This window comes from Maylandia zebra, linkage group LG19 (genome assembly GCF_041146795.1).
Source record: "Maylandia zebra isolate NMK-2024a linkage group LG19, Mzebra_GT3a, whole genome shotgun sequence".
Classification (NCBI taxonomy): domain Eukaryota; kingdom Metazoa; phylum Chordata; class Actinopteri; order Cichliformes; family Cichlidae; genus Maylandia; species Maylandia zebra.
In genome coordinates this window covers 6,443,966-6,466,384 of record NC_135185.1, presented here as the reverse complement: position 1 = coordinate 6,466,384, position 22,419 = coordinate 6,443,966, and the positions used below count along the sequence as shown (strand labels likewise).

General features: G+C 42.3%; 2 protein-coding genes across 8 annotated transcripts; one reads left to right on the top strand and one right to left on the bottom strand.

Moving 5' to 3' along the window:
• Positions 1 to 248: 248 nt before the first annotated feature.
• Positions 249 to 17,382, bottom strand: bag5 (BCL2 associated athanogene 5). Of its 6 annotated transcripts, none has more exons than XM_004554709.5 (4): positions 17,286 to 17,364; positions 14,675 to 14,913; positions 9,417 to 10,313; positions 249 to 7,387 (listed from the first exon to the last, which is right to left on the bottom strand). In XM_004554709.5, exons 2-4 carry the CDS (start codon positions 14,704 to 14,706, stop codon positions 6,847 to 6,849), a joined length of 1,470 nt encoding a protein of 489 aa, XP_004554766.1. In that variant the 5' UTR covers positions 14,707 to 14,913; positions 17,286 to 17,364; the 3' UTR covers positions 249 to 6,846. The 6 variants fall into 6 exon arrangements, with proteins under 6 accessions (XP_004554766.1, XP_004554763.1, XP_004554762.1 ...); XM_004554706.5 differs by lacking the exon at positions 17,286 to 17,364 and adding an exon at positions 15,152 to 15,829 and having other exon boundaries at positions 14,675 to 14,924; XM_004554705.5 differs by lacking the exon at positions 17,286 to 17,364 and adding an exon at positions 15,152 to 15,829.
• Positions 16,403 to 21,592, top strand: coa8 (cytochrome c oxidase assembly factor 8). Of its 2 annotated transcripts, none has more exons than XM_004554713.5 (5): positions 16,403 to 16,704; positions 17,753 to 17,950; positions 19,629 to 19,692; positions 20,799 to 20,889; positions 21,323 to 21,592. In XM_004554713.5, exons 1-5 carry the CDS (start codon positions 16,576 to 16,578, stop codon positions 21,441 to 21,443), a joined length of 603 nt encoding a protein of 200 aa, XP_004554770.3. In that variant the 5' UTR covers positions 16,403 to 16,575; the 3' UTR covers positions 21,444 to 21,592. The 2 variants fall into 2 exon arrangements, with proteins under 2 accessions (XP_004554770.3, XP_004554769.3); XM_004554712.6 differs by having other exon boundaries at positions 16,404 to 16,710.
• The last annotated feature ends 827 nt before the right edge of the window (positions 21,593 to 22,419 follow it).

The window sequence follows — 22,419 nt, the reverse complement described above, 5'->3', positions numbered from 1 at the left end:
TGTCCTGTTCCCTCATGAGAAGGCACCGAATCTAACAACCGGCTCTGTACGGAAGCTAAAAATTTAATGCACATTGACAGCAGGGAGTGAGTTTTCATTGCGTGAGGTGTCTTTTTATCCAGTCTCCCTTGGCAATACTGTATGTATTCTTAAAATAACCCTGAGTAAGCATTTTAAAAGTTTGCAATCGCCTTAAAGGAAGCTGCCAGATGCTAGGAGGGGGGAAAAAACACGAACAGAACACTAAACAAGACACACTGTCTTTATTTTTGCAGTGGGAATACAAACTTGGAACACAACCATCCATGGAGCATTCACACAATGGGGTTTTTGTTGTTTTTTTCCAGTCAGTGTGCTTTTTGTACAAGCGCATTTTGGAGGAGAGACATCAGAAGCCTGTCACAATCAATGCAGTTAAAGGCGACTTCATGAGACACACATTTGGAAAAAATGAACAAAACGCAGTCCCATTTTCACCACTTATAAACACATTCCTGTCATAAGAAAGGCAAAGCAGTAATGAACACACATGACTGATGAACTTTTAATAATAACTGTCCTTAAATATAAGTTTTGCAAAAGCTCAGGAAGGAACCTTGTTTTTACTTTCGGTGGGATTCTGTCGTTTTCACATTTCACTTAAACGATCAGCCGAAGATTCATCAGCCTGCTATGTACTGCTGCTTGTGAAGCTTCATGTTTACCATCAAAATGTCAATCTGCTCAACAGCTAAAATTGTTTCTGTTTTTTTTCAGTGATGCTTTTAGTAGAGTAGAAGGCGAAGGTCAGGAGATGGAGAGGAATGTGTAAAGGAAGAACCTATTAAATTTTGATGTGGATGGGACATGAGCCTTGATGGAGGACTACTTTTTTTGGTTATTTAATACACATTTACCTGACTTTTATCTGAAGAGTGGGCTCTGTAAGTATTTTAAATTAGAGCCTAATAATTTACAGGTTCAGTCCAAAGGTATAACCTCCATCAGCACCTTTAAAAGTCACGAAAGCCCATTTCAGACAAGCACATCCTCCCCTTTAATCTCAGTGTAATCTACAGATGGGCACTCACATGATTACAACCACTGAAATTAGGGGGGAAACTAAACAAAACAGAGGCATCAGCACACTGATGACTTGCACAGGCTTTTGGTCAACATGAAAAAGCACAGGCAGGACCGGGAGGAATGCAAGCACAAGGTTTAAAGAGGCAAAGGAGGATGGCAGGAATGGGCCACTCAAACGGCCCTGCAGAAGGAGATGCACTCCCACCACCGCAGCAGTATCTCTACACACTGGGGAGGAAGGTGTCTCTGCCACTGGGAGCACATTAATATAACGTCAGAATGACAGAACACCATCACATTAGTGGATTAAAGGTTACCCATCCCTTCTCGTTTCTTTAATCTGAAAGTGTAAACGCTGATTTTAGCTGGTGTCCTTTTGTGGCATCAAGTTAAAATGATCGATTATTGACTTGTAGCTGACTTGTATTGATCAAAAAATAAATAAATCAGTATGTTTGGTTACAGGTTTCAGTGAAATGTAGTTGCCTTAAGTCTCAAACTTGCTGGTGTAAATTTCTGCTGACCTTAAAAGCTGTAACATAATGAAAACATTTTTGGCTGATGCTTTTTTATGTTTCCGATCCCATCTTATTAAACATTACCCATTTCCACTTGATATGTCCTTAGTAAAACAAACTAGTACTATGAAATACAGAACATGACTACATTCACCTTAGGAAATTCAAACCTTGCAAACTTGCATCTGTGAGTAAGTCAGCCGGTTTGCTGTTTGGTGTAAATGCACTGTCCTGTAAAGGGACTGCCTCTGAATACCCACTGGAGCTGAATCTTTTAAACTCCTGTCTAATGGACTCCAAGTTCAGATGCTCTGGATGACCCTGAGCTGCTTTTAGCAGTCCAGCAGTGTGTTGGGGTGAAACATAACAGAGCCCTGGTTCAAATTCATTTAATTCAAGCAGTCCATGTCTCATTCATATTTTCTATATTCAACTAAAGATCCCAAATAATAACATTAAAAAAAGTGCTGTTTATATATTAATTGCAAAAAATAATACTTTGTAATTTAGATTTTACAAGTCACGTAAAAAAGAAAAGACTGGAAACAAGATTTTGACATATGATCTGTCTGACCAGGAAGCTTTAATGCAAAAGTTCACCTTTTGCATTCACAGTTTACATGTTGAAATTAGGCTTTGCTTTTAAGCCACATTTATGTAATGGAAAAAGGAACTAGTTTTAATTAAAATATCTTAATACACACTTCCCTCCCTGATTTTGATCCGGTATTTTTCTTAGAATTACATGTGCAACAGACATGATGTGGAATTTGTAACATTTCATTATTTCTGTAGCATCATTGCAGTGATCCAGTACAAAACTTCAATTTTCAAAATATAAAATGAGCTCATAGTGACGTTCGACATTATACCTTTAACTTCTTGTAAAGGTTTACACAGAAAAGTCTGTAGCTAGCTGGTCATCCAAATTACAAGTCAAAAGTCACTTTCTGTTTTGAACTTGGGAACGAAAAACAACTTACAAAAAGCACGATTAGAATCGCATCCAAATTTACATACTGAAGTCGTTTTTTAGCGTGCCGAAACCAACGAATGTACTGAAATACACTAGTTGCATGTTTCTGAGGGAACATTAGAGGATGTGTCGCAGGACTCCACACCGGGCATAAATGTCCTATTATGCAACGCACTGAGACCTGATATCAAAAATGCTTCAATTTAAGTGTTTAAATTTAAAAAGTTTTCAGTTTGCCAAGGATAAATTTATTTGTGCTCGGCTTAACTCAGATGAGGTTGGGTTACCATGGCAACGTGGCTCTCAGGAAGTGACATCCTACAAGCCGAGTAGCGTGTCGGAACATATACTACTGAAATGTGAAAGATTCCCAGTTAAACATGACAAAAGGAATGACGCACAAATAATCGGCGTAGCACTATTTAGCTTTTAGCAGCAGCATGTAATGTATTTTTAAGCATTGGTCAACAACTTCTATGTATATTTAAATGCTTTTGCATATAAATACCATGTTAATAGCAAACTACACTCTGCCTCTGCTTGTAAATACATTCTAATTATAACTAAAGCATGACCCATTTCACTTTTTAACAATCCAACAAGCAATTCATGAAACGTAGCAATGTATTTGCACAAAAGCAAAACAGGCTTTATGGTGCTGGTTTTGATATTAGCAAGAATATGTCTCTGTTTTAAAGTAAGAATTCCTTCATATTCTGTGTTTTTGTCAACAAATCATATGAAAAAAAAAATATAAACTATCCCAGTAAATGTGTAATTTTTATGATCTCAGACAAAGACACTGTGTATTTTGTATTTTCCCACATGCACTCTTAGATGGAAAAAAAACATACAAACAGCCACAACATCCACTGCATAAACTAGTCCCCACACATGAACCTTCTAATTGTTTGGTAAAAAACTACAATGCCCATGTGTTTTTGAGGAAATTAGATACATTTAATGAGCCTCGTTAAATGTATCCGATTATGAACCAACTAAAGCGGAGCTGAGGGCCACCAAGATGCACAACATTATTGGTTTTGTTGACAATCAAGAAAAAATGTAAATAAAAATCTCTCCAGCTTTATCCTTCAAAGCCCTGCCATGTAACCTCAACAAAACATTCACACTCATGCAACATCACGATAGCCTAAAACACGTGAACCCTTGTACATATTTGGTTCCTCATCAATCTTTTAAACCTATAAAATGGATTTTCTCCTTTTGTTCGTGTAAACAAAAACGCTGAGGCGCAGGCACCTCGACTTTAATGCGACAACTAATTTCACAATGATCAATTTGTAATACCTAAATCTAGTAGAGCCATTGTACATATACAAAAAAAAAGCAGTTTTAGAAGTGTGAGAGCGATATTTGGAGCCGGGGAACAACATCCATCGCAACAAAATCCTGGACTTCAGGACCACTATATAAACGTGTATGGCTTCCAAACACTCTGAGACAATGAGACAGGAATGATTTAAATACTTCTGTTAACAGCGTAAAACTTTGGATAAACTATTCAAAGAAACGTGTATAATACACTGATGCAGTGTCCTGCGAGGAACAGACATACATCTGTGTGTTACTGCGTACAAAAAAAAACGTGAGCATAAGGTGTGTCTGGGTCGGTTTGGTCTGAGAGAGCATAAGGTTCGCCGTGAGAAAGCATCTGTTGCAACAACAGCCAGGCAGACTGGCTACGTTTAATGAACACTGTTTAAGCTAATTTCCCCCCGCATGAGTCAGCTCACTACCCAGGAGGCCGAGCTGCAGGCTTTGTGCCAGAAAACTGCTTCCAGTAGTAGCTTCAAAGAGTTAGAAGGGCTGGTGAAGCTTCCCCGAAACATGCTGGACCACATTTCCTGCAGCTGGGATGAACAACAACGCCCTAAAGACTTTAATCACTGTGAGCAACTTGTTGCAGGGGAAACATCTGACCTCTTAGTGTGTGTGTGTTCAAACACAATCACACAGAGATCAGAGACTCTCAGTTGACGAGAAGTCTTGTGAGCCAAGAAATTCTGGAGACGGCTTTAGTCTTATTCAACCACCAATCGGATAAACTTCAAAAAGACTTCCTCTTTCTCTGCTCTCTGCTGAGGTATTTTTAATGAGCTGGCAGATGCGTCTTCCACCTTAGGTGTCACCGTAAGGCAGAGGACCACCTAAATTATCAGAATTTTACACTGACTGATGCGCACACACACGCACACACTGTGAAGAGAAATAGCGAAGTAGCAGCAAGCAAGTTGTGGATTTCTGCTGTCAAAGATCACGACGTATGCCTAAAAACGCTTGCTACGAGCTGAGGAGCGATTCTTTCATTAGCTGCCTTTTCCTCCCGCTCAGGAACACCTCCACCATCGTCTCCTCGTCAGCTGATGAAGGGGGTTAAGCAGGAAGGTGAGACCGGTCGTTCGGTTTTTCTCTGTTGATTTTCCTGCTAATGTCGCCTAAGTGCTGTCAGAGCACGAGAGCTGCTCCAGAAGCGTGGCTGTTTTGCAGCGTGAAACCATGACTCATGTCGCTTTGCCTGGTAAAAAAGGAGCGTCATCGCTGTGTTACTACAAATGACTGGCCGGAGCATTTTCAGGAATACATGCTGAATGCTTAAAAAGCGTTTCTGACAACTAGTGCATATTTCTGATGGTTATAATGACCAAGGTGCTCTCCATAAACACATTCGGCGCTTTAGTTTCCTCATTGTGCACTTTTATATTTAAAAAAAGAAAGAAAATAAAAAGAGCTTGCTCTTTAGCTCTTTAATCAGCTGCTGCACTACAAGGCTGCTTTTACATAAACCGGGTCATAAGGAAGGGTCAAAATCAAGGCACACAGACTTCTCTACTAGTCCTTTCCCTCCCTCCTGCTGTCTGCAGCAGAAGCAGCTTAGAGAAGTTTCTAGAAGGCTCTGTCGACTGCCATCACCGTCAATCCTCTACCTAACAGTACCCGACTGTCGGCCCTGTGCGCTTCAGCCTTGATGTGTTAATCCAGTGGATATCTTTGCTCGCCCTCCTCCCTTTCTTCCTCCTCTCCCCAGGGACCTCTCACAGTCTCTCCTCCATCCGGAGAGAGCAGTAGGTAGAAACAAACAAACAGAAAACAACTCAAACAGCAGCAGCGGTGACAAAATTTCTCCTCTGCCCCTCTATCTCTGGATTTAGCCCTGATTCATTAATAGCCTGAAACGATCATACAGGAATCAGAGCAAACGCGAAACCCGTTACAGATGAACAGCTACGCAAGCGGCGAGGAGGTGGAGGAGTAACTTTCATCTCTTCATTCACAGCCGAGGGGATACCGCATCAACACTGACGTTTTGTTTGCCGTCCGATTTTGTGTTTTCGGGGAGCTGCCAGAGACTTGAAACACATGCTGAGGGATCAACGAGGTCACACAGGGGTGGAGAGTCACTTAACATGGACGGTGTAAACTCTCACCGTTCCCTCTCTAATTACATCTGTTTAAACGCACACTCTCTGGCTTGTGAACATTTGTCACGTTTCACCTTCAAAAGCACATCACCTCAGATTAAATAGACACTGCTGTTCACTTTTCGTGATTACAATTTCTGAGTGAAACAAACAAACAAAAAAAAAAAGGAATCGACCTAATTCAACTACCTTAATTTTTTTTTTTTTTTTTTTTTTTTAAAAGGAAGGGGGGGTGGGGTGTCTTTTCTCACCCTATATCAGCAGGTATCACTCTCTGGACCAAGCCCAGCTCTTAGGGTAGCCATAGACAACTTTTCCTAATTAGGTCACGGTATTCAACACGTGCATCGGCTGTCTCCATTAGCAACTGACACTCTGATTAATCAGGGAAACCACTGCTAAGCAATCCATCACACTGGGATAATTTATCAACATCAAGTGCAGTCTAGAGGATGTGACCACTTTTACAGGCATTATTTAGTGCTTTGGCTTCGACAGCCACACGTCAAATGCAAAGACAACAAATAACAATTTGCGCGCATACACTCACACGCACACACAGGTACACACATACATGGGAGATTTTAAAAGATATCTCCAAATAGCACAAAGAGAATTTTCAAAGTGTTTCACAAAAGTAGTTCTGTGTTTATCTGCAGGGTCGGCCATGACAACCACGAAGTGATGAAAGAAAAAGCGCTGCTGCAGTGCATTCTAGGGATCTGAATTCATATTTACAGCCCGTGGAATGATAATGTACCAGTTTATTTCCTTATTTTTTTTATTTTACACACATTATCAGCTCCTTTTGTTCCTGCAGCATCCCATCGTGTTTTGGAATTAATTAATACTCCCACTCATCTGTCTTCATGTCCAGGTAGTTGAGAATGTTCTGGGCAAACTTCACCGCCTGCTTGCGTGCCACCTTGGTTGTCTCGTCGCCTTGCGGGTCAACGGCGTCCAGCGCCAGCAGCTGTTTGGTAAGCAGCTCCTCCAAGATCATGTAGCTCTTGTCGACCCGCTTGCCGTCGAAGCCCAGGACCTGAGCCTGGAGCTCTGACAGGCTCCCCAGGACTTGCCACACAGCTCGATGTGATGGGTGCTCATTGGGGCCTGGCTGGCGGTGTGCTAGAGCCTCGCGTAGGTCCAGGAACGTGATGACCGCCTGGACTTCCACCACAGCACGGCGACGGGCTTCTCTTATGCACGGGTTCTTCGCCGTGTCCACCTGGTCCAGTTGGGTGAGAAGACCCTGCAGCTCAGCTTTGGGTCTGAAGCTGAGGTCACCCATCACACAGTGTCGTAGGACGCCCTCTCGCAGGTGCGAGATGTGAGCTCGCACGCCCTCGATCTCTCGGATGGAGTTGTTCTGCGCCAAGTCATACCTGTGAGGGTGGGGGCAGGGTCAGTGCTTCTCATGATCAAATCTGCAGAATGAATGACTTGCCGGAGAGTCAATCAATCTTGATATTGTAACTGTGAGTAGGCATCGTTTTAGAAGCTACAACCACAAAATTAGCTTCTTCTTTGGTAAACAAACACTGAAAACCAGTGTTAAAGTACAAGATCTACAGTGGGGCAAAAAAGTATTTAGTCAGCCACCAATTGTGCAAGTTCCCCCACTTAAAATGATGACAGAGGTCAGTAATTTGCACCAGAGGTACACTTCAACTGTGAGAGACAGAATGTGAAAAAAAAAAATCCACGAATTCACATGGTAGGATTTGTAAAGAATTTATTCGTAAATTAGGGTGGAAAATAAGTATTTGGTCACCTCAAACAAGGAAAATCTCTGGCTCTCACAGACCTGTAACGTCTTCTGTAAGAAGCTTTTCTGTCCCCCACTCGTTACCTGTATGAATGGCACCTGTTTGAACTCATCATCTGTATAAAAGACACCTGTCCACAGCCTCAAACAGTCAGACTCCAAACTCCGCCATGGCCAAGACCAAAGAGCTTTCGAAGGACACCAGGAAAAGTATTGTAGACCTGCACCAGACTGGGAAGAGTGAATCTACAATAGGCAAGCAGCTTGGTGTGAAAAAATCAACTGTGGGAGCAATCATCAGAAAATGGAAGACATACAAGACCACTGATAATCTCCCTCGATCTGGGGCTCCACGCAAGATCTCATCCCGTGGGGTCAAAATGATCATGAGAACGGTGAGCAAAGATCCCAGAACCACACGGGGGGACCTGGTGAATGACCTGCAGAGAGCTGGGACCAAAGTAACAAAGGTCACCATCAGTAACACACTACAACGGCAGGGAATCAAATCCCGCAGTGCCAGACGTGTTCCGCTGCTGAAGCCAGTGCATGTCCAGGCCCGTCTGAAGTTTGCCAGAGAGCACATGGATGATACAGCAGAGGATTGGGAGAATGTCATGTGGTCAGATGAAACCAAAGTAGAACTTTTTGGTATAAACTCAACTCGTCGTGTTTGGAGGAAGAAGAATACTGAGTTGCATCCCAAGAACACCATACCTACTGTGAAGCATGGGGGTGGAAACATCATGCTATGGGGCTGTTTTTCTGCCAAGGGGACAGGACGACTGATCCGTGTTAAGGACAGAATGAATGGGGCCATGTATCGTGAGATTTTGAGCCAAAACCTCCTTCCATCAGTGAGAACTTTGAAGATGAAACGAGGCTGGGTCTTCCAACATGACAATGATCCAAAACACACCGCCCGGGCAACAAAGGAGTGGCTCCGTAAGAAGCATTTGAAAGTCCTGGAGTGGCCTAGCCAGTCTCCAGACCTCAACCCCATAGAAAATCTGTGGCGGGAGTTGAAAGTCCGTGTTGCTCGGCGACAGCCCCAAAACATCACTGCTCTCGAGAAGATCTGCATGGAGGAATGGGCCAAAATACCAGCTACTGTGTGTGCAAACCTGGTAAAGACCTATAGTAAACGTTTGACCTCTGTTATTGCCAACAAAGGTTATGTTACAAAGTATTGAGTTGTATTTTTGTTATTGACCAAATACTTATTTTCCACCCTGATTTACGAATAAATTCTTTACAAATCCTACCATGTGGATTCATGGATTTTTTTTTCACATTCTGTCTCTCACAGTTGAAGTGTACCTCTGGTGCAAATTACTGACCTCTGTCATCATTTTAGGTGGGGGAACTTGCACAATCGGTGGCTGACTAAATACTTTTTTGCCCCACTGTATTTATGAAAACAAAAAAACTAACTGAATGAAAACCATGTAGCTCATGTTCAAAAGTCTTTTACATATAATTTCCTGAACACATACCCACCCATGGATCTTGGATGGGTAAAATGTGACTTTATTGGAGCAATATTTGTTCAGTTTGTCATCAATTCATCAATGAACGATCAATTAAAAATAATCAATTCGGTGCAGCACTCATCTGCAGCTTCATCCTTTATGAGTGACGCCTACCTGCGTGTGTCGTCTCCTTCCCCCTCCAGGTCCAGATGTTTCAGCAGCCCGTTTATCTCCTCCACCACCTGTTTCCTGTAATTTCTGATCACCGCGTTCCCCGAAACATCCAGAGCGTCCAGCTCCACCTGCATCTCTGTCAGGATGCGTGACAGGTGGGCACAGCTGTCCCTCCCGCTCAGACCCATCAGCAGCGCCACCAGCTGGCTGCGGGCCACGCTCACCTTTACCATCACCTGGTTGATGCAGTTCACGGCCTCGTGGGTGTCTCCCGACAGCGGCAGGGAGAGGGTCTGCTGCTGCGTGCGCCCTTCGATCACATCCTGTACAGCGCAGAGGCGCGTTAGCGCCCGGTAGCGTGCTTTGCGGAGCGGCACCCTCCCTTCGGTCTTGACCTGAGTGAGCCTCAGCACGAGCTGCTGCAGAGCGTCCACCAACTCGTCGTTGATCTCTGTCACCCCGCCTGCTCGCTGCGGAGCCACGACGCGCTCGTCCACCAGCTGCCGCGCCTCGTAGCTTAGCTGTTCGATGGCCAGCCGGGAAGGATGGGTGGCGTTCTCTTCTAGATAACGCAGGAGTCCCTCCACCTCCTGAGCCGCTCTTTTTCGCGCTCCCTGCAGCTCCGGCTTGCCCTCTGTGTCCACCTGGTCCACATCCAGCAGCAGGCGGGTCAGCTCTCGCTCCAGACGCTTGTAGTCCCGATCGTTCTGAAGGCCGCTGAAGGTGCACACCTGCGGCCCCAGAGACGCCACCTCCTTCTGTATCTCGTACAGCCGCATCATGGCAGGGTGCTGCGGATGATATGCCGGCTGCTGCTGCTCCATTGGATGTTGTTGCTGCTGCTGTGGACCACCATGGTCCATCCTCTTCCCGCCATCAAAGGGCTTCCCAAACAGGCTGAAAAAAATGAAGCAGGAAAGGGAAGTCAGAACAATGAGCAACTGGAACAAACAGAGCCTCAGCAGACCGTATCAACAAGCCAACACAAACTCTGTAACCACATCCAGAGGCTGGAATCTTGAAGAAATCAAGAAGAATTTAGAACAACGTAGCATAAATGCCACTGGTCCTGTTGTCACACTAATTAGCATGTAAATAATGTAGCATTTGAGTTTTGCTCTATGGAAACAAGCACACGCCTGCAGTAGGATTGACCTTCTGACACAGCCAGGAAGGCTGTTATGAATCACTGGAGACTAACTCCCACTGGCTCACAAAAACAAAAAAGGATTTATTGTTGCTTGGCAAATTTGCAGACACATTTCTGTTTATATGTCAGAAAATTCCGCCTGGTGGCAAAAGTCATTAAACGGGATGACACTATGTTTAGCATCAGCAATCCTGACAATGTGCTGCCTCATTTTTGTAAAACTTCACTGTGAAAACTGAGCCTGCAGGACCAGTTTGCAAAAAACACTCCATTTGTTCCTAATTTCTTGCAGCGTTTCAGTCAAACTGTAACTCTCTGAAGATTTTTCACAGCCGATGTCGTCTGACACGATGCCATAAAAACACATTTGAAAGGATTCATTAAACTAAATGAGTTTAAAAAAAATAGTACTGTGTGGCGATTGGTTTTTTAGATACATTACTGTGCAAACGTCTTTGCACACCCCTCATTTTTTTATATTTTGCTTCCAAGGTGCCAGACTTTCTTGTCATTTTAAAAAAGCGTTCTTGAGTAACAGTTCTTCAGGCTTTCTGATGGTCTTTCAAAGTTTTTCTTTGGAAATTGGCTTTTTGTTTACTCATTTTCAGTGGAGTACTTGTACCTGACCATTTTCAGAGGAATGTTTAAGCTCCTTAATACTGATCTATGAATCACTCAAGCATACAAAAGGCATCTAACCCAAAGAATGAACCAGTGATGTGCCTACACATAATAGAAATCGTGGCAAAGAGCCCATTTTAAATAGTATCTTTAAACACTTTGTTTTTAGCAGCCTGTCACAAAAACACATCGGTCCTGTTTTTTTCTTGAGTCTATAAAAATGTTACAGACCACACATTTTGACAAACATAAAATAGTATTTTTGCACTGACATGGTGATTTTTAAAGGGCTATAAGCCAAAATGGAGACAACTGGAGGACAACGATGAAGTCGCAGGCCTAAAAAATTATCAGCAGCATCTGAAACTCAAATCCTCAAGAAACAGGAAAAATTTTATCATGTCCCCTTGCATTTGTGCCTCTACGATGCACGCTGGAGTCCCTACAGTTTCTCTAAACAGCAATGCTTCAACTCCACTTTCATTTTTTTTAAAAAGTGGACAGAGGCGTCGAAGTATGGCAAGTGATGAGCGAAGTGACGAGTTTCGGTTTGTCCAAGAAACTCTGCTCTAAACCTGCAGACGACTGCACGAGGGCCTGACCACAGTGTTGGTCATTTCATCCCTCAGACCCCTCAGGATTGGAGAATATGGCCTCTTCTACTGTAACCAGAGCCCCAGCTCTCAGCACCAGCAATGATCCTTCACATGAAAGTCAGGTCATTTTAGAAGTTCCTGTTTCCTCACTGGAGGAAAACTCAGAGCAAACAACACAAGCGGTCAGAACGAGAGAGCAATCTAAAAACATCAGCCAACATAAACAGACCAGAAGGGCCTGAGAGGATGATCCAGAAAGGGAGGCTGGCCAAATATAAATCAAATGAACATCAAGGTTGCTCTCCTGAACGAGCAAAGACATCGTGTTAAAGAGCTCAAAGACTGTGTCTATACATCTTTAACGTTCAGTAGTAACCTTATTTTGTCAGGACATGACAATAAAAAAAACCCCAAACTGATGACATCATCCAAAATCCCCTATATTTAATCAAAGACTTCTTTATGTTAAGAAGCACAATCCCTGTTCAGGCCAATGACAGCGCAGCTATAGACAAGAACAACTTCCCACATAATATACTCACACAAAATTCTGCCCTTACAACTGCAAGAAAACAAATGAGGTTAACCTACATTTAGTCTCGACAAGACAAACACCCACATGACAACCACTGGGAGCACTGCAGCGCGTTTCTATGAGATATATTGCCTGACGTGATCGTGATAAAGCTCTAATCCGCGTTAAAAGACGGGATCCAGATTCCTTTGCAGTGCGACTGCCCATCGAGCTTTTTAATACCGAGCAGAAAATAAACGCAGCTGACCAACACCCAAAAAATTTGAAACGGTTCATAGCGCCTCCAGAATGAATCTCCACACAGGAAGATTCGGTCAGACGGCCTCATTAAATGTGTCACAGGTGCCTTGAGCTCTGGAATATATTCCCAGTTAGACATTTAGAAAAATGCCATTAAGATAGAAGCATCTGCCTTTTAGTTTAGGATTAATAACACGGCTCTCGTGAGGGCTGAAAAGATTAAATCATCTTTTGCGTTTAAAAAAAAGAAGCTTTGCCAAACTCCAATGTGAAGATCTGCGGCTTTTCGTCCCTCTAAATAGATCATTTGTGGTTTGGTTGCGTATCTGATGACAACACAAAATTGAAAAGGTGAAATTACGTGAAAAAAGCAGCCACATTAAAGACAGAAAGAGCAACAGATGATGACGTGTTTCAGCCCTCTTTGCTGCCTCTTCTTTCTGTAATCATTTTACTGTCTTGTTGCAGTTGTGCACGTGTGCACGTCTTTAAGGTCATTTTGTACTTTTTATCCCATGAATGTGTCTATTTTAGACCTTCTGAGTCAATCTGCAACACCTGTGTGCACATCCACACAGTTTTGCTTGTTCTTTTGCTCATTTAGCGTGTTCTGTGGTTCCTTTTCCTTTCTTTTTCTGGTAGTTGTGTATTTTTATACTCTTGCTTTCTCTTGCAATAATTTTGAGTTGCTCTACTGTCATTTTGTGGCCCTTAAAAGTCATTCTGTGCATCTCAGTAGTTGTCGTCATTTCAGATCATCTGCACGTCATCGATCAGTTCCCGGGGGTCCTGCAAGTAATGGAGTACACAAAAGCAAAGCCTTGACAGCGGCTATGTACAAATCCATCACAGGCATGAACTGTTTGATTTCAGCCCTGTTCAGGATTTTGGATCTGTGTCTCTTTATAGCATCTTCATATCTCTGCAGATGTTTTGCATTTATTTGTGAAATCTTGGAGTCTTTCTAGCCACTCTGTACCAAATGTCATCTCTTTGTAGCAGTTTTGTTTCACCTTATAGGCATTTGTGTCTCTCAGTTTTCTTTGGGTTTTTTTTTCTTTTTTTTAAGGACAAACTGAACTGTTCAAAAATTGCTTTCTGCTATAGACGATCCCCCATTTAACCCCCCTGCTATGATGTTATGGTAAATGGCCTGTATTTGTATTTACTAGTCCCTAAGGACCCCAAAGCACTTTACACATCCAGTCATCCACCCATTCACCTGGGGCGCACTGACAGAGGCGAAGCTGCCGGACACTGGCGCCACCGGGCCCTCTGACCACCACCAGTAGGCAATGGGTCAAGTGTCTTGCCCAATGACACAACAACCGAGACTGTCCAAGCCAGGTCTCGGTGTTATGCTAAACACCAGAGCACACAGACATGAAAGGAAAGCTCTGCCAGCATGATTATTACATGTAAATACAGTAGCCGCCAGTATGATGTTTTGTTATCCAAAGCATCAATTAGGCTTATTAGCAATAGATAGGATTATGTATCAATGTTGCCTAAAGTACTTTTACATAACAGGGCGAGGGGATGGGCATTTCCACAAGAGTGGATGAGCACATGTCGGGCCAGAGCTTACAAATCTGAGTATTTATTAGGATAATCTCAGCAAAATCCACAGCCTGCCTTGTCTGAGCCAAGACAGACAAGGCTGATGTGGTGGTTTCAAAGCTAAGGGCAGGTTTGCCTCCCTCGTGGGAGGGAATCAGTCCTCCATTCCCATGAGTCTCGCTGCATGAAGGGTGACCGAGCTGCAGGTGACACGCATGCAACACCTCCTGCTTATCTCCCAGATAAAGGCTTCGAGCTCCATCCCCGGCTGCCTGCATGCTTGCCGGTCCTTCTGCACGGCTTTGCGCATTATGTCACCGCAGAAAATCCCGTCCTGCCGCCTGCGTGCGAACGCATCTACCTCTGAGAGCCCATGTATGTTGCCGGAGCTGCGCTACAAGAAGCACAGATACCACACCTCCAGATCTCGACAAAACGGCTCAAAGCATCTCCAGATGCTGTCAGCTGCATCCTTTCTCTCTCGTGCACACACGCACACATACACAGACAGATAGATATATACACACACACACACACAGAGCAGCATTCCTCTCACCTTTTCAAAACCCCGAACACATTCGCGCACATTTTCACGGATGTCTGTTTCCATCAGCCAAATGCTGGGCGGCTCGTGCAGGAAAGATGCATCCAAAGGGATAAAGCCGAAATCCGGGAGATCTCGATGCTCCTGCGGTCAGCTTCAGTATCCAGCGACTGACTGTGACTGACTGACTGCGGTCGGGCTGCTGTCGCCCCTCCCACAGCCTCTACCACCAGATTCCTTCCTCCGCTGCCCTTTAAAACAACTTAATTTAAAAATAAATATGCTACCAAGGACTCATGAAACGCTTAAATGGAAACAGCCATTACAAAAACCGGTTTACAGCAGACACTCCCCTGTGAATGCCATTGTTAGTGTGTTAAGCTAGCTACTGATGATCACCTGACACAGCCCCACCTCAGCCAAATAACTCTGGCTTTTCAGCGTAAATACATCAACACCGCCACCTCTCTTTAACAGTTTCGCTCTTACCTGCATAGCCAGCGTACAGCCATCGGAACTGTTGCGGAAAAGTGCGCACCTCCTGTGACTAAAGCTAAACATTAGCCTACCTAGCTACCTTCGAGTACTTACTTTACAGTTCGTGAGGATATGAACTAACACGGAGTTTGTGTTTCCTCGCTAATATTGAAGAGACGCCATTACATCACTGTTTTATTGATGTTAACAAATAAGAAATACAAGTCGATGTTTAGTTACCGCACGACACGTATATGCGGATGTAAAATAAATCGCATAATCCTGTTAATATTCGGATAAACAGCTTTACTATTTTTAACCTTGTGCAAATTTTGGTCGACCAACAATAGGCGCGCTTCATTTGGTCATGACTCCGCGTCGTTTAACGGTGCTAAGATAAACCCTGACTTTGCTACTGTTTAACTTTTACTTTAGTCTATTTAACTTAGTTAACAAAAAAGTTTGACGAGCATTATTTATTGTGTAGTAAAAAAAAACAACTAACTAACAATCTAGCATCTCCAACAATTCAATAACAGAACGAAATAGGCATTTAGATACTTTGTGAGAGTAAAAGTACTAATAGCGAAACCTACACAGATAATCCATGTGGTTTTCAAGTTTAATTCGACAATAATGATATTTATCAAGCTACGTTGAGCCCTGCTCAACTTCGTCTGCTCCAAGCAGGATCCAGACAAACCTCCTCCTCCTCCTCAGCCTGTTATCCTTAGCTCAGCTCCCCTCTCAACCTGACTCTGCTGTACAAAATGCAACATTTACCACTGAAATATAGTTATTAGAAGAAATATAGTATATAAATATAGTATTAGAAATATAGTATTAGAAGTAGTATACAAAATAATAATAATAATAATAATAATAATAATAATGATGATGATAATAATACAATACATAGGAAGGGCTGCAGCAAAGGAAAAATAAATATAGTGGGGATTTTTGCTTCATAGTGACTACATATGTATATTCCTAACATCTAATCTGGTTGACCTCTTTTTTTTTTTCTTTTACCCCTACAGCCGTTTTTTTCAATTCGTTTATTTTTTAATAAGGAAAAAATGTGACTTAAGCTTAAATAAATAAACAAATAGATAACATAGACATATATTTATTCCCCACATTACTTTCTGTTTTGGCTCTTTCTGTAGTCTTACATTTAAAGAATATCCTAAACTGACAAGAAACCTTTTTTCTGTTGTCGTTTTTTAAGTGAATCCGGGATTTACCGGTGAGATTGCCGAGCGCATCCATGCTCCTTGTTGGGCTCACGTGACCAAATGGCAGGCAGTTGTACAGAGAAGGGCACGAGCTCAGTGAAAGTTTGGTTGTGTCCTCGAGCTCAGTCTTGTGCTGTTTAGTGGTTTTTGGCGTGATTTGTTTTATTTAAGTCGCTTTTTTAGAGTCGGCTTGCAAAAATGGCCGCCAGGACAGCTGCAGCTGCGAGACGGTCGACATGGAGGAGCTTCTGTCCTTCCAGTCTCCGCTTATCTGCAGGTAGCAGTCGGCTCTGCAGCTCCAAACAGGCAACCCAGAAGGACAAGCCAGTAAATGTTTGTATAATGACAATTTATTACATTTATACACCGTTTAAAGGGCTGCCATTTGTTAGCTATAGACGGCTGGGTTGTTGTTGTTGTTGACGATCACGTGTGGCGCCATTTTTTTATGCCCACATTAAAGACGTGTGTACGAAATAAGCTGTTTTTTAAAAATAAATTTTAAACGTTGCAGGAAATAAAGTGTTATTGACAAAAATATATTGCAGTGCTTTAGACTTTATTAGGGTTAAATCGGTGTTACAACGTCTGTTTTAATGATACAGTTGTAGTATAAGTATTTGTAGGAAAATAATTGAGAACAATTTAAAATATTATGGTTTAAAGTTATATTTTAAGACCTAAAGTGTCCAGCAATACATCTTCTTAGATTTCACTTTTTTTTACCCTTTCAAAATCACATGCATTTGTTGGAGTTTGTAACTGCAGATGTTTAATGACTGTTTAATAATACAGTATTTCTTTAAAAATGTAAATACATCTACTTTACATATAAGCGTGCATTGATATGCCTGTCAGTAATCAGACTGAATTTGCTGACCCAGTGTTTTGCATTTGGATTGTTTTACCTCTCTTTTCGTCTCTTGGCCCTGGAGCGTTTTTTATTCCTCGCTGCTTTTTCCATCTTGAAGTCTGCTCGGTAATGATAAGCTGTCTGGTGGAGGTCACTGCCCATTTAAAGCCACGTGATGTGCATCTGCTGTGTGGAGTGTCAGTCTTTAGCAGACTGTCTTTAAACCTGAGTTCCAGATGATATCTGCATTTTTCATTAGTACAGATGTGGCTGTGTTGGTGATGCTAACTTTGCATGTGGAGTTCAAACTACATGGTATTTGTGTCTGATGAGCTCATCGTTGTCATATGGGGTTTGCATAGGTGAAATTTGGGACATCTTCAGCCTTCTGACTGTTGTCACCTGCAATTCTACGCTCAACTTTTGTGTTAGCACCCTGTATCTTTCCCGTTAAGTTATTTTTGTGCTGATACTGTGTTGTCTGAACCCATCGTTACTGTAGTGTCTTCTTTTTTTACATAGAGATCTACATATAGACCAGAACCCAGCTCCACACATGACTGGGTCGGTCCACCAAACTCGCTCTCCAACATACGGCCAATTATTTACCACATCCCGGAGAATGAAACAGAGCTGGAGAAACGGCTGAGAAACCTGAGGCAGGACACAGAGGACTGGAACCACAATTTCTGGGCCAAGCAGAACATCACCTTCAGCAAGGTTACTGAAATACTTTTTAAAAAGTGTTTCTCTGGGGTCAGGGACTGGCCTCTGAAAACTAGTTTGTCTAGTTTTTGGAAGTCTCATTTGTAGGTGGGGTGAAAAGCCAGTCCCTATGGAGGGTAAGGGGGGTATTGTCTAAAAATAGGGAGCACAGTGTAGAGAGAGAAGCACGCATAGTGCTGCTTTTAACTGTTGAGATGGAAACTAACAAAGATACCATGGGGGAATTAATTGTTCGATCCCCTGCTTTATTTATACGTTTTCTCGCGTTTTATGGTAGCTTCATTTTAATGAAGGGAGACAGAATATTCCCAAATCCCAAAAACAAAACACTCAAGTGAGTCGACATCCCTCCTGAGATGTCAATATTTTCATAGAAAACTAGAAAGTTGTGATAAAATTGGTTCTTTTAAGTCATCTGAGCACATGACATGTAGTTTGGAAGAGAATAAAATTCATTTAAGGCTAGTTAGATCATCAGTTAAGACTGTGCTGGCTGTTCTGTCCTTCTGAAAATAAGCTGAAAGGTGGTGGGTGGTGTAAAGCAGGCATAGAAGCGGTTGTTGGTTCATTGTGGGGCAGGTGATTTCAGAGTATGAATAAGAGTGGGAAGTTGATGTGCTCCAAGAAAACCTTTAATCACAGAGGAAGTGGAGTCTTTAGTCTTTGCAGAGAAACTGAAAGTTACTCCTAAATTAAATTCCTAAATTGTTTGTGATATTGTCCTTAGAGCATAAAGATGATGTCTTCCAATTTATTACAGTTAATATATATTTATGATGGTAATTGTTGGCCTGTATTTGTATAGCGCTTTACTTAGTTCCTAAGGACCCCAAAGCGCTTTACACTACATTCAGTCATTCACCCATTCACACACACATTCACACACTGGTGATGGCAAGCTACATTGTTGCCACAGCTGCCCTAGGGCGCACTGACAGAGGCGAGGCTGCCGAACACTGGCGCTGGCAGGCCCTCTGACCATCACCAGTAGGCAACGGGTCAAGTGTCTTGCCCAAGGACACAACGGCCGAGACTGTCGGACTGCTCGAACCGGCAACCTTCCGATTACAAGACGAACTGCCAACTCTTGAGCCACGATCGCCCCATGATGATTCATATTGTCCTGCTACTGCTGCTATTTATTTCATATGCAGCCATGCCGTACTGCCGCTTAAATCCAATGAATCAAATTGATATTAGAAGAAAATTCATCTGTAGCTGTTACAAAACCAAACCAGGTGAGCGATCCCTGTCGGCTTGTTAGTTCACTTTTCTTAAAAATAAAATGGAAATTAAATTAAACACGATGAAGTCCACTAACCGCATTATCTTCCCTGCCAACTTCCTACTTGCATTAGAATCATGCTGTAATTTCCATCATTATTAATGGAGACTGTAATAGCAGTGGATGTAATTAATCTGTGTGCTGAGCTCGTATGTGTGTAAAATCATTTCACCAGTAGAGGGCAGCATTGCATAACAAATGTGTTCTGTTAGGGCCCAGCTATGTAAGAGGTTACAGTGAGGAATAATTGACTGTAGGTTTTATGTGGACCCCAGTCCAAATCTGATTTAACGACCTTTTAATTAACTTTAAGACTGACCTAATTTAAAGTTACAGTTAAATCTTAAAAGGTTTGTTTGTTGTTTGTTTGTTTTACACTGTCTGCAGGAAAAAGAAGCTTTTGTCATTTCACAGCTGAAGGCAAAAGGCTTGACTCTGCGTGATCAGGACGGTGAGGACATGCAGCCTTTTCTGAATATTTCACATTGTTGGTTGGGTTTGCACTTAGACAGTATTTAACCAGCTCAGATGGGTGTACTATGAAACAAGATTACTGGGTGAGTGATGTAAGTCGACCTTGATGTAAGTGAAGGGGCCGCCTTTATACCTGGCTAGATCACCATGGTAACTTATGCTGACCACATCCCTGGTTTGTACCAGTTTATTTTTAGAGTTTCGATTTAAAGTTTTCACAAATTCTTTTAGTTACAGTGTCTTACAAACACAATATTGAGTCTCTGCTAAATGAATACAAATATTTGCAGTCTGTAGAGCTTAAGACTGCAGAATGAAGCTCAGCTGTGAGGTTACAGATAATTCAAACTACATCATATTATCACTGGACTTTCCAAATATTCATATTTGGATGACGATGCAGAAAATGTTTAGTTTTTTGTTGGTGTTTTTTTTTTTTTTTTCCATTGGCTACCAAGCCTTAAAAAAATCAATGCTAGAGTTGCAGTTTATCATTAGTAAACTAAAGTAATCCCACGTCTCCTTCGTTAGGCTGTGGGTGAATTGTCAGAGCTGAACACAGCGAGAGCACCGATGTGTGGCTGTGACATCAGAGATAAACATTGAAGCTAAGCTTTCAGCTCTTGTGATGATCAAAACACTAAATTAACAATTTTCTGCAGCATTACTCATACTTGCAGCACCAGGGTTGCATTTTACTGCATTTATTTAACATTGTTAATAGACCTCTATCCCCCATTCATGTGATAATGTCTCTGATTGGAGTAAGTGGTGCTCAGTTGACCCATCCGGTGCCGTCTGAAGTGTCAAAAAACACATCAGACAGCCCTTTTTATGTGAGCACAGAAAACCGGGGTTACCAGAGAGAGTTAATAACCACTGGTGTGATGCCTACTATCGCTGACTGAGGTTTTTTTGGTCAAGTCAGCCAACACAAAGAAACCCTGGCTTTGTCGAACTTGCTTCATAACCTACCCCTCAGGAGGCACAGTAAACAGCAGTTTGTTTTTCTAACAGCTGGTGAATTGCAGGGGAGATGTATCCTAATGAGAATATAACGCAGTCTGCTGTGTCTTCCCTCAGGACGACGGCGGTCCCTGAACAGCGAAGAGATGGCCACGTTTTACAAAAGCTTCCTGGACAAAAACAGAGTACGACATGCAAATTACAACAAGTGAGTTGTTTTGTCTCCCATGATGCTACTGGGTGGGTGAGTAAGTGAGTGGGTGGGTGGGTGGTTGGGTTGTTCAATGTCCCTCTGCAGCAGCTGTGAGCTTTAACTGCACTGCATTAACTGATCGGCAAAGAACAACAAACCTCACAGGCTATGAAGAAGTTTTGTGTGAATTAGCAATGCAAAGTGGCTGACTTGTCTTCATGTTGGCAAAGCTTTCCGCCCACACACATCACCTCAGCAGCATGTGTGGGATTTAATCTCTGACTTTTGATTGTTATATTTATTGTCGTTTCAATTTAAACTCCATCAAAGCACAAATGTTCCCCTTTTCTTCCTTCGGGTGTTATTGTGCATTTGCCCGTTTGAATCTTTATATCAGCATATTTATTACACTGTGCAAAGTGAAACATTCTGTTTTTTGTGTATCCAGGGAATGGTACAGACGTAACTTTACCATCACCTTGCTCTTGGCTCGAGTCACCCTAAACAGTATGTGGAGGACAGTTACGGAAAGACAGAGCAGCAAGAAAAACGGCACTCCTACCAGCTGATAGCAAAGAAAATACACACACCCCCACCCTCCTGTCAAAATATCAAATGCCTTGGCTATATTTTTGTCACTTCTGTTACTGCTTCATGTTTATTCAGACTCTGCAAATGACTGTAAATTATTCTGGAAAAAATAAAGCAAAGCAAAACATGTGAGGTATTTCTTTTTAATTAATAGTTTTCATCATGTTTTAATAGTTTAAAGTATGGATTGTTATGTCATGGTCTCTTTGGTCAAGAGGGTTTTTGTTTTTTTTCTTGGTGCAGGGGTTATAGATACATTATAAAGCAGCTGTTACACCCAGTTTGTGTCAAAACAAAGACAACCTGTGATATCCTCTCAGTGAGATCGGTGCTGACCACCTACGATAAATACAAGAAATTAAAGAATGTGAGTGTAAATGGTTATCTGTCTCTCTCTCTTTATAAGACCTGGGACAGACCACGACCTGTCCAGGGTGTACCCCGCCTTTAGCCCTATGTTAGCTGGGAAAGGCTCCAGCCTCCTGCAACCCCTTAACAGAAGATGGATGGACAGTTATTTTCCAGATGAATCATTTGGTCTAAATATTTTTGAGACCTGGAATGTAAATGTGTCTGTCTCTAAAGCACTTTGGGTTAACTGTATTGTAGGCTACAAAAAACTAGTGACAGTTAACACAAAAAGGGACAAACATTTCATAGTACATGTTTGATGTTTTTCTTTTTATTTCCAAATAAATAAAATAATTATTCGACACAATTCAAATATTTGGATCGATCCGCCTACCTCTAACCTCTACCATAAAATATCTAATGAACCTCCAATTTAACAATTTTACCATTATAGGCATAGGCTACTTTTATTTAAGTAGATATATTGGAGTATTGTGCACCATGCACTTTGTGCTTCTTGTTTTTCCGGTAATAAATATGGAGCCTGAACTCGCACCACAGCTTTCCCTTTAATCTGGCCTGGATGACATCAGTGCTGCCAGA

What these genes read in the sequence shown, in the direction of transcription:
- coa8 (XM_004554712.6), top strand. Translation starts at nt 16,576, where the DNA reads ATGGCCGCCAGGACAGCTGCAGCTGCGAGACGGTCGACATGGAGGAGC. An exon ending in AGAAGGACAAGCCAGTAAAT is followed by an intron (nt 16,711 to 17,752) that starts GTTTGTATAATG and finishes TTTTTTACATAG; the next exon opens with AGATCTACATATAGACCAGA. An exon ending in AGAACATCACCTTCAGCAAG is followed by an intron (nt 17,951 to 19,628) that starts GTTACTGAAATA and finishes CACTGTCTGCAG; the next exon opens with GAAAAAGAAGCTTTTGTCAT.
- bag5 (XM_004554704.4), bottom strand. Translation starts at nt 17,341, where the DNA reads ATGGAAAAAGCAGCGAGGAATAAAAAACGCTCCAGGGCCAAGAGACGA. An exon ending in GCCAAGAGACGAAAAGAGAG is followed by an intron (nt 10,314 to 17,285) that starts GTAAAACAATCC and finishes CATTTTTTTCAG; the next exon opens with CCTGTTTGGGAAGCCCTTTG. An exon ending in GAAGGAGACGACACACGCAG is followed by an intron (nt 7,388 to 9,416) that starts GTAGGCGTCACT and finishes CCACCCTCACAG; the next exon opens with GTATGACTTGGCGCAGAACA.